This window comes from the organism of the source record quoted next, unplaced genomic scaffold (assembly GCF_019419815.1).
Source record: "Pyrus x bretschneideri cultivar Hongxiangsu unplaced genomic scaffold, Pyrus_bretschneideri_v1 Contig48, whole genome shotgun sequence".
In the NCBI taxonomy this organism is placed as follows: domain Eukaryota; kingdom Viridiplantae; phylum Streptophyta; class Magnoliopsida; order Rosales; family Rosaceae; genus Pyrus; species Pyrus x bretschneideri.
Genome location: NW_025999785.1, coordinates 2,166,591 through 2,178,262, shown reverse-complemented (window position 1 = coordinate 2,178,262; position 11,672 = coordinate 2,166,591). Strand labels below are relative to the sequence as shown.

At 37.6% G+C, this 11,672-nt stretch overlaps 2 protein-coding genes and 2 non-coding genes across 4 annotated transcripts; 2 read left to right on the top strand and 2 right to left on the bottom strand.

Annotated features, from left to right (window-relative positions):
• Positions 1–630: 630 nt before the first annotated feature.
• LOC103962902 (glutathione synthetase, chloroplastic) lies at positions 631–5,069 on the top strand. Its single transcript, XM_009375684.3, is given in 13 exon segments — positions 631–706; positions 709–1,070; positions 1,603–1,772; positions 2,021–2,096; positions 2,444–2,574; positions 2,784–2,906; positions 3,002–3,082; positions 3,216–3,296; positions 3,375–3,444; positions 3,930–4,051; positions 4,176–4,315; positions 4,390–4,582; positions 4,743–5,069. Coding segments are annotated over 13 exon segments (1,734 nt in total). The 5' UTR covers positions 631–645; the 3' UTR covers positions 4,867–5,069.
• A 1,350-nt stretch (positions 5,070–6,419) lies between these two features.
• LOC103962903 (phosphoglycerate mutase-like protein AT74) lies at positions 6,420–8,635 on the bottom strand. Its single transcript, XM_009375685.3, has 2 exons — positions 8,074–8,635; positions 6,420–7,094 (listed from the first exon to the last, which is right to left on the bottom strand). The coding sequence occupies exons 1-2, from the start codon at positions 8,543–8,545 to the stop codon at positions 6,655–6,657; spliced, it is 912 nt and encodes a 303-aa protein (XP_009373960.2). The 5' UTR covers positions 8,546–8,635; the 3' UTR covers positions 6,420–6,654.
• Positions 8,636–9,108: 473 nt separating this feature from the next.
• Positions 9,109–9,181, bottom strand: TRNAA-CGC. Its single transcript has one exon. It is a non-coding gene; the product is annotated as a tRNA-Ala (tRNA).
• Positions 9,182–9,903: 722 nt separating this feature from the next.
• On the top strand, positions 9,904–9,985 carry TRNAS-UGA. The gene has a single exon. It is a non-coding gene; the product is annotated as a tRNA-Ser (tRNA).
• Positions 9,986–11,672: the final 1,687 nt, after the last annotated feature.

Below are 11,672 nucleotides of genomic sequence, written 5' to 3'. Positions count from 1 at the left end.
GCAACAAAGTCTTATTCTATCAAGTGACGTCGGCTGTAATAATTCTAGAATGTCACTACGTTTGACGCAAAATCGAGCGTAGTCACATTCTAGGACTCCTACAATAAGGCTTTTCATGTTGTTGTGATTGTTATCATCTTTGATTCTATTGTGTGTCCTAAATCACGGAATCCGACTAATTTGGCATCACCAGTCGATTAAATATGTTATGAAGATGGTTAATTATGAATGTTTATAGCCTTTTGTTTCCCTTGAAGTTTGGTAATTAACAAAAAAGTTACTTGTCTTCCAATATGCTCGTAAAATATACACAAACAAAACTTAATCAAACGAAGAATTGGATGAATACTACTTAGACAGTAAAGGACATTGAAACTGCGTTTACATACAGCTTATTGCCGGTTTAGCATCTATTAATTTTATTTTTTATTAAAAATTTATAACCGATACTATCGACGCATCTTTAACAAAAATTATTATAACATTCATTTATTGTTATCTTGATGACGGGTAACGAAAATACAAGTCCATGCAGCCCACAAAATCAGAACTTAAAACCATAAACAGAGAAAAAATAAGAAAAATTTAACGCTGAATTTGGACGTAATCGTCAGAAAAAGAGTTGCCAATTGCAAAGCAAAAGGCATGGCGGGTGTGCAACGCAGCCCAGTTGATGAGTTTAAAGCCACTTTTAAGGCCACTACCCAAAAGGGTCAAACATGGGCACTTCATATTCTTCGTGCTCTCATTCCACCACCACACTCTCCACTCACTCCCTCCTCCTCACGCACCCCAAATCATCTGCCTTTAAGCAATCAAGATTCCCAAATCCCGATTTCAAATTCCATTCCACCCACCAAATCCTGCAGACCCATCTGAGGATCATGTCCCAGAAACCCTCTCAGGTTTTGGGTGGGAAAGTTGAAGTTGGGGAGACCCAGGAGGGAATTTCCGAAAGACCCATGATTGATTTTCACGGGATTGATGAGGGGCTGGTGGAGAAGATGGTGTATGATGCTCTTGTTTGGAGCTCTCTTCATGGGCTTGTTGTTGGTGACAAGTCCGTTCAGGTCTGTGTTTTTGTTGCCCTGCTGAATTTTTGTTTGGTTTTGAACTGATTGGAACAGAATTTACCAAAATTGAAGCTTTTTCTGGCTTAATTGTGTGTTTTCTGTTTTGGTCTTGGAAGTCTTTAGCTTGCTGCAAAAGTGGAACATTTGATGCATCATGTATTGTAGAAGATTCTTTTTTTTTTTTTTTTTTTTTGTCAAACGATTTGTTAGATTAGATGTTAGTTTATGACTTGTTTGGAAATGCTTTAAAATGAAAACGCTTTTGGAAAAAATATTTTATGGTTTCAAAAGCACTTTAAGTTTTTTCTACAAGAAGTACATAACTTGTTCTTTATAGTTGTATGTGAAAAAGAACACTACTTTTAGATCAAATTTAAAGGCTTTTAGTTGCCATAAGTTATAGGAAATTTTTAATCTACAATAAATATGTAAATGCATAACCTTTTTTTTTTTTTTTTTTTTTTGAGAATGTAAACGTATAACTTAAACTCTTGAATTTGATGTTGATGTTGAACGCTGTAAATTACAGAGATCAGGAAAAGTACCTGGTGTAGGCATGGTACATGCACCATTTGCTTTGTTTCCGATGCCGTTTCCAGAAAGTCATTGGAAGCAAGCATATGAGTTATCCCCCATATTTAATGAACTTGTCGATCGAGTGAGTTTGGATGCAAAGTTTCTGCAGGATTCACTGTCCAGGTACTTTTTCTCATCGAGTGAGATTGGTGTAATCACGTAAGAACAATTGTGGGTTAGGACAGCCATACCCTTTTGTGTGTCTCACCATCTCTGTAGAAACTTGCCCCTAACAAACTTACTTTGAACTTTAACAATTGTGCATGGGGATAAGAGAGAATTAACATACATGACATCTGCAGTTTTTATCTAATGGCTCTAGAGGTTAGAGCAATTCTTGAAGGAATTTAATTGTAATCTTCAAATCGCAGAACGAAGAAAGTGGATGCTTTTACATCTAGACTTCTAGATATTCACTCCAAGATGATAGAGATTAACAAGAAAGAGGTAAACTTTCAATACAGCATTTTCACACTAATTATTGTAAGAGGAGAACTTCATAGAATGTGATTCATTTAGTTGAATGAATCGAGCGTATGTTGTTTGTTTAGCAACTGATTCGTTTCTTATAAACTTGTTGGATGAAGTTCTTTTGGATACATATATTTTAAGTTATGTGATAGATATACATACCCATGATGTGATACAACGGAAAAAAGGACCATTACAGTATGTAGTTCCGGATGCCACTCATGTGTTCATTTGATTTGATTTAACTTAGCTTCTGTTTGTGTGTAAGAATCTTCTTGTTTGTTGGTGGTGAAGATGCTAAACTTTTCTAATTACTGAAATAGGATATACGCTTGGGTTTACATCGCTCAGATTATATGCTTGATGAAGAAACTAAACAACTCCTTCAAATAGAGATGAACACAATTTCATCTTCATTTCCGGGACTCGGTTGTCTTGTCAGCGACCTTCACAGGTTAAGTAATAGGAGATTTTGTGATTAACATGTATTCCGTAGTTTGTTTATGAATTTCTGAATTCTCAATTTAATGCTAGATTCAACTAATGAAATTATTCCTGTATATTAGTGATATGTGTATATCTGTTAAAATCTCATATTTCCAATGCCAAAAATTTCGGCGCAAATAATACCATTTATTTTACACTTAGCCTCTCATTTTACAGGAGCTTACTTAATCACTATGGGGAATATCTTGGATTAGATTCCAGAAGAGTTCCTAATAATCCTGCAGCCACTCGGTTTGTAGAGGCTTTGGCTAAAGCTTGGACTGAATACAATAACCCCAGGTTAGAACTGAAACAATTTTTCATCTGTCTTCTTCTGCTCCTGCTATATTCAGTGAAGCAATTAAACGAGTAGTTAACTCGGCATATATGTACAGGTCCATAATCCTGTTCGTGGTTCAGCCTGAAGAGCGGAACATGTATGACCAACACTGGCTTTCTGCTCTGTTGAAAGAAAGATATCCTTTTTAGCTCTAAACAAACTTTCATGTTGGTGAAAGTGGTATTTCTCGGAAAAATATATAATTGTCAATTATATGCTTATATCTTTGGTAATGAACTAGTTAGTAATGTTCCTTAACTGTATAACACACATAATGTATCAACTCTTCGGAAAACATTGGCTGAAATTGATTCAGAGGGGAAGCTTCGATCAGATGGAACACTTGTTGTGTATGTACCCTTCTAGATTTGTGGATCTAGCATGTTATATCTTTGACTTTAATATCTGAGAAAGCTTTGAACTTGCAGGGGTGGCCAAGAAGTTGCAATTGTTTATTTCAGAGCTGGGTATACACCAATTGATTATCCATCTGAATCAGTAAGCAAGTCTTACTCTGAAATACTGATTCTGTTTCAAGAATAATGGGAGATTCTTCCCTTTAGTGGTGAACATCTGTTGTTCACTAGCAGAAAATGTAGTTACTTATCCGCAAAAAGGGTAAAAAGTAATTTCAAGTCCGTAAATTCATGTATTTATCTATGTCTGTTCGGGGGTAAATTTGGTTGGCTAATCCTGCATGTTTTGTTTTTAGAAGTATGGGTACAGCGACCTCTGTCTGCTTGCAAGCGTCTTTATTTATCTAACCTGACTTGAAATAATTTGCACGCATGTAGCGATGTAACTTGGCCGTGTAAAACTTGTAATTGCTCGTTGCAGTTCTTTGTTGCGTTTTGAAATATGCTTAAGATGGTACTTAACGTGTTACTCATAAAAGAAAAATGATACTTCAGTTGCATAATATGACCTCAGGGTGTGACGATGTCTGCTATATGGCTTTTAATACCGTGTTTCTCAATTTATAGGAGTGGAGAGCAAGGTTCCTTATGGAGCAGTCATCTGCCATCAAGTGCCCCTCAATTTCTTATCATCTAGTCGGGACCAAAAAGATTCAACAAGAACTTGCAAAGCCTAACGTTCTCGAGAGGTATTGCTGGCTTACAACTCCGTTCAAAATTTTCCTGGTGTTATGTATCATAATTTTAGGGAAGAATGGTTACCATTGTTACAACCAGTAACGTCATAACTTCTTGTCATCTTCATGTGAGCAGGTTCCTTAATGATAAAGAGGACATTGCAAAACTGCGAAAATGCTTTGCAGGATTGTGGAGTTTGGATGACTCGGATACTGTCAGAAAGGCAATAGAGAGCCCCGGGTCATTTGTTATGAAGCCCCAAAGAGAAGGCGGAGGTGAATGAATTTAGACTTTGTTCTGCTATTGTTGTAATGACAAGTATTATTAACGAGTCATTGTTACACTTCAGGGAACAATATCTACGGTGATGACGTAAGGGAAGCCCTCGTACAATTGCAGAAGGAAGGGTCGGAAGCAGATGCTGCTTATATCCTAATGCAGAGGATATTCCCAACTGTTTCTTACACATTCTTGATGCGTGAGGGCGTATGTTATAGAGATGATACCATATCTGAGCTCGGGGTATACGGTGCTTACTTAAGGTATATGACTTTTCTGACTAAATCTTCGGGTTTCTGTTCTCTTTTTCCCTTCTCTTTATTTGCACGGGTGCAATCTACTTCTGTCGGCATTGTTTATAATGTGCGAACAAAGCTGTACCAAAGGCGTGGAATCTTAGTGCCGCGTTTTTCATTGATGCAGGAACAAAGATAAAGTGATCTTGAACGACCAATGCGGCTACCTGATGCGGACAAAGGTTTCCTCATCAGATGAAGGTGGGGTTGCAGCTGGATTTGCAGTCTTAGATAGTTTATATCTAACCTGAAGAAGTCGGCTCCTAATTATACTTAAACGGGTTAGTTTATAGAGCTAAACAGTTCGTCAGCGATTTATTTACTCAAACAAAACATATGCGTGACAAGATCCGAGGTTTCTAGGGTAATTTCAGTGGAGCAAGAGGCTAAACCAAGAATGCTGCTTTAGTCTTTAATGATGCTGTTTCGTTGAATACAGGAAGCCCTTGTTTTTCTTTTTTTGTCGGTAGGGCTTTCGTTACATGAAAAACTAATACAAGGTCCAAAAGAAACCCGATAAACAACAGATAAAATAAAAGGTTAAAGCAAAATGAGAGCTGCAACCCAAGATAACGGGAGGCCCTAAAAAATTTAGGCCCGAAGGCTGCAACAATAAACAACAAAAATAATTCTAATCTCAAGCAACATAAACCAGACCGTCGTTGCCACATCCTTAGAGGAAGCCAAATTTCAAACCGAGAGAGTAGACACCAAAACCAAGTCTCCTTCACGAACCTCATCTCCTTCATGAACCTTTGCAAATATATGGGTAGAGAGTGAGGCTAAGGGGATATGTTAAGTACTCAACACTTTGCCTCGATGGGGATTCAGCATGTCAGTTGGGACAGGGGAAGTGAAGGGGGTAATGGATCTAGTATACAATTTCTATTTGGAGCCTGCCGATCTGAGTACATGGTGGGATGAGGATGGAGTATTATAACTAAAAAGGAGGGAGGAAGGAAAATTAAAAGATAGAAAGCAGTAAAAGTAGGCGAAAAACGCCAGATAAAGGGCATGAAGCCCAATCTAAGATAAGCTCAAGGGATAGTTGAGATCCGACTCAGGAAAAACTGAGATAAACTCAGGAGAGAACCGGAAATAAAAACGTAGGAAGGAAACTGAAAAGGGGGAGGAAGAAGAGTTGGATGCAAGGAAGGGGATGGGGCAGAGGAGATGAGAGGGGAGGAAAAAGATGGAAAAGACAAAGGAGAGAGGAGGGAAGGAGGAGGGAAGGAGTAGCAGGTTGCCACCTACTCTAAGCAAGAGGCAAGGGGCGGCAGCTGAAGCTTGAAACTGGGGATGGAGCTACTAGATCTGGACTTCTAGAGAGAGAGAGAGAGAGAGAGAAACAAAGAGAGAGACCCTTACACTAATTAATTATTGTTGGAAGCCCTTGTTTTCTGAAAGATCGAATTTGGTTTGGCCAATGTTTGTTACATCACGTCTCTCTCTCATGTGGAGATTCTTGTGTAAGCGATGGCATATTTACACATTAGTATTTTTCTTATTTTCTACTGACTACTTACATTAATTTCTCTATCATCATGTGATATATTAGTATCTGTCTCATCACGTGAAACATCTCACGTAATGAGAGCGGTACTAATTTCGAGATATATCCCTAGTTTCATTTTAAAGTTTCTCCTCTCACACCCAATCCCCTGTCAAATGCTTCATCTCATTTCTTTTTTTCCCTTCAACTAGAATATTCTAAATGCATTGGAGCAAGAACGTCAAGCTGCACTTTGTTGCTTAGCACTTAATGAATAAATGTGAGAGAGAGAGAGAGAGAGAGAGAGAGTTCAATCAAGAAAACATCCACCAAATCAAACATCTGTTTTCTAATGGAATCAGAATATTTCCTATGCTGAAATCATTTGAACACAAATTTGTTGTTGCTAATTTCTATTTCGAATTTTCGAGAGTATGAACATACAACAATTAAGTACAAGGTCAAATCACAAGGATTCCTAACCCAATTGCTGGTGCAGTCTACGTTCATATGCTAAAAGAATCAGTTTGGTTCAAGAATTGCATAATCAATTCGTTTGCGGAATTTTTTCATCAGTTTCATGCCAAATTTCGTCACCGTCTCCGTTGTCTTCTTCCGACTCAGCTAGTTGGTCGAAAAAAGCATCAAGGTACCAGGGGCAATGTTCGGTCCAATCAACCCTGTTGGCGCGGGCTCGCCACTTTTGGTCTGCTATCATTTCGGGTGAGAGACCCCATTCTTGTAGTTCTTCCTCAGTGTGATGAATTGCTAAGCTGTACTCTCCACCCTTTCCTAATTGCATCACTCGAAATTCGCAATTTCCAAGGTTGATTAGGAGCTCAAATTGCTCGACCGTCCACTTGAACCACTTCATGAGGAAGACGCGTGATGCTAACCCGTGCGATATTATTATAAGATTCAGGTCGTGGCAAGGGTCATGACGAAGCCTGTTCATGTCTATGTCCCTCCATAAGGATTCGAGAAAACCTGCAATCATCTGTCTCATTAGGCAACATATTCATTTCAGTAGAGAAATCTGTGAAACCAAAACTTTTATGCAGCAATCAATTGCATAAATGATTAAATACACACGCTTTTCAGCGTAAAAGAATTTCGAAACCTTCATATATTCATCTCATCAGGAAGAGTGATGTCAAACTGATCGTACAACTCTAACGATGAATAATACCGGAAGCCAGTGCTATAAATTTAACATACACAGAATTCCCAAAGATTAGTGTTCTAGTTCATATAGCTGCACGGAGTACGCGTTGTTCGTATGGCAGTTTTATTAAAATGAACTTCCATTTACGGCTCTTGCCATCTTCCATTTTCGGACCATGAAGCAGTATCTCGTCAATAACCTCTTAATTATGTGCAAGACAATACTTTAATCATCATTACTTTTAACAAAGCGATATTCTACTCTACTCAAACCTACGAGGAGGGGGATTCGAACTAAAGTGCAAGGGGGCGGGGCACTGCTAGCCAATTGGCCTAACCCACACATGCATACTTCAATCATCATTTGGCATTTGCCTAATATCACTCTCTATGCACAGACATTTGGGGCAAGTTTTGGTTCCCCCAAACAAAAGCATTCAATCATAATATGCCACTCCAAATGGAAACCCAAAATTCAGATAGCACCTAACTCTCTCTCTCTCTCTCTCTCTCTAAATGCAGACATTGGTTAGGCAAAGTTGACCACGGCAGTGCGCCCGCCTCTTAGCACCTAAGTTCGAATCCTCCAACCCGTAGTTTAGAATATCGCCTTGTCAAAGTTCGAGGCATTTATACACATACGTTACCTAAATGTTTCCCCAAATGCCAAACCACCAAAAGACAAAAACAACGTAAAAGTTTTGAGCTTTACTACAAACAACCAAAAATTCCCAATTGGGGTACTTCCAAAATGCTAAATAAACAAAACCCAAATCCAAAAATTGAGGAAAAAAAGACGTACTCGAAACGCGATCGTAGACGTCGGCGGCGGACTCCCCCTCCGGAAACCGGTAGAAGAACCGGCCGAACCGCTCCCTGGTCTCCTTAGTGGCCTTCATCCGCTCCTGCACTTGGAAGTTCCCGAAATCCTGCTCCCGTATCCGGCACTCCTCGCGGACGCCGATGATCCGCGTCCTGGAGAATGACCGTCCGATCTGGCAGAGCGTGGACCGCGTCCGCTCGTAAGGGGAGACGTAGAAGTAGACGCGCCAGTTGGGGCTGTCGGCGCCGGTGGTGTCGGAGACGACGCGGTGGAGCTCGGCCCCGGCGAGCCGGGCCTGTGCCAGGCCCTCTTGGGTGAGTGGGATTTTGTTGTCGGGGGTGGTGGTGTAGGCGGCGTGGTCGAGATTCCCTTCGGACTCGCCGTGCCGCATTAGGATTATCCGCTTCGGTAGAACTGGCTGTAATCTCCCCTTGGAATTTTGTTGCTGCATTTTAAGACCTCTCTCTCTCTAAGATTTTCAGTCTGGAAAATCAGAGTTTCAAATGATGGAGTGTGACAATGTTGGCTTTTGGTTTCACTCCCTTAATTTATGGACTCTCTCTAGTTCCCTTAACATAGCTTTTTTGTAATTAAAAAAAAAAAGTAACAGCTCGAGTTTCGTTATGATAGTTTATTTTTTTAAGGCACGGAAAGATTCACATAAGCATTTCAATTTCATTGATCACTATTTTATGATTTAATAGCATGAGGAATGACACTCATAACATATCGTGTAAAATACGAATATGAAAGTCGTCCTCAATTACTACATCTATAATGATAGTTTTAAATCTTTTAACTTTACTCGCGTCTGACTTTTTTTAATATTTTTTTCAAAGTATAACAAACAAAAAAAGAATGTGTATTTTGTGAAAATGGTGACCGACTACCTTGGGTCGACTGCCAACTCAACACTTCAATTATTAAACGTGTCGGTTCAGACCACCAGCAGTCCACCATACCCAGTGTCGCATCCGACGGCGAAGAATAAAAGAAGAAAATGGAAAAACACAATGGAGACGCGGGGAATCGAACCCCGTGCCTCTCGCATGCGAAGCGAGCGCTCTACCATATGAGCTACGTCCCCGCTGTTGTTTAATTGAACATGTATATTTATTTAAACAGAAGAAGAGATAATGTTAGCTTGACCCTTTCTATTCATTCTATAAAAGCACAATGGTTAACTATAATTTATATCAATTAGAGGCCGTTTGTTAATAATTTTGTCTTCAGTTTTCAATTTTTGGAAAAACAAAAAATAAAAATGATAACGTGAAGACTTAATGCTAAACTTTGTAAACTCAAGGAAATAGTTTCCATTTTTTTTTTTTTTTGAAAACTGAAAATAGTTACCAAACAATATTTTAATTTTCAAAACAAAAAATGAAAACTGAAAAAACAAAATGATTAACAAATGGCCCCTTAATTTGTTATTATTATTTTTTTACTCAACCACATCCACACAACACAATTGATTGACAGGCTCTTAGGGGATGTTATGTTCCTACATATATAGTCTAGAGATGATGTACAACTCTTAGCACTTTCTTAAGAAACTAACAAGGGACAAATATTTGAACAATCGTGAATTCAACGGTCAATACTCCAGTAATTCTCATCCACAATCCCAATAAATTTAATCTTACTCATTGATGTCTTCAGTGCTCAAAATTTATCCCTTGGGTGAACACTACCTGATATTAACTTTCTTCTTAGTCAGTCGATTCATGATAGTTTCTTTCAAATGTAAAAGTATGAATAGAATTCGAAACTTGTAAAATAATGATAGAAGCGAGGATAGTCATAAGTGTCGATATGTCCGAGTGGTTAAGGAGACAGACTTGAAATCTGTTGGGCTTCGCCCGCGTAGGTTCGAACCCTGCTGTCGACGTTTATTTTATTTCATTTTTTTCGCCTTTAATTAACTTTTTGTTCCACTGATTTTTTTTTTTGTTTAATTATTTATCAATTCCTTTGGCAAATAACATAAACTGAAATCTACTTGCTAACCAGTTAAATATGCTGTAACAAATTAAGAACTGCAATGATCAAAGAACTTATAAATTAAATTGTTATTAAGGCTCGTTTCATAATCATCCTTTTTGTTTTGTTTTAAGTTTTACGTTAGAAATGGGGGAGAATACATTGGAATAAATAAAAGATACAAAAGCGTGAAGGAAAGATATAGTTGAAGCGATGCAGGAGCAATGCACAAACAGAGAACGCAAAATGAAAACTAAAAATCAAAGGACGATGTAAGTTGTTTTTACTATCAAATTATATTTTTATTCTCTCATCACCTTTCTTAATCATTTTTTCTCCAATATATATACTATCTATTTCAAACAAATAAAAATAAAAATAAACCGAAAAAACAGAATGATTATCAAACGACCACGATTATGAGTATGTATAGATTTTAGTCAATAATATATAATTGATGTATGCCTCTTACGATGCTGTTATCGTATTGTATAGCTGGCAATGAATTTTTTGTTGGTCGAAGTCTTCCGACCTTTTAATGGTAGCAGACTAGCAGTCAAAACCATTCCCAGAAAAACCCTAACCATTTTAATTTCGTTCCTGTATATTTTTTGTCTTTAATCTGTACGTTACCTCGCAACAAGTCCCTCTCAATCCCTTTCTCTGCAGTTGACTGGTGGTGATAACAATATTATTAGCTCAAGCTTATCTACATAGTAGTAAATATGAACCACTTGTCACCCAAATTATAGGGCCAACATTCTAATCATAGATAATTGACTTATGCATGCACATATCTTAACTTCAACACGAATCCCATGAAGCTCATGAGTGGTTAGGTAGCATTTTTAGTTAACTAACTAGCTAGCCAGCCAAACTTCAACACGTGTGCAACATATAATCACCAAATTTTAAGAGATTCAACATTTTCCATCCATTTTGTGTTTAGTTTCTTTGTCACCTGAATCACTGCAGATTGATATGTGTTAAAATTATGGTTACAAAGTTAAGAAAAGTTAAGTTTATTAAAACGTGTCAATCAATAAAAAGATCACAAAGAAGGCAACACAAAATGAATGCTGAAGATCTGAACTCAAATTCTAAACGACCAACTTGGTATTAGACTAGTGCTTGTCAGTACTGGTGGTCAATTTATCCATCAATTTGTTTGTCTCAATTAATCAGTGAACATCAAAATTTTAAGCCATCTTATCTAATTCCATATAATATATATTTTTTGAAAGAAATATCTGCATGAAAAGATCATCGAGTGTGGATATTTGAAATTATTGCCATGTGCAAAATAGGACGGATAATATAATAGAGGATGATGTATCATGTATGTGAAAGAAAATAAGAATTTTTTTTTATTTTTAAAATGTATAAGAAGATTGTTTGGTATACGAAGTATCACGATAATTGATTAAATACTTTAAAAAATAATTCAACTAATTGCTTGTGATACTTAATGTGCAGTATCATGTTACACGCGCAATGAAAAATTTCTCCGAAAAACAGTGGAACTAACATCAACTGACCTCATTAATAATACATAAATAAAAAATAAAAAAAAAATCAGAAACCAGTAGCAGATT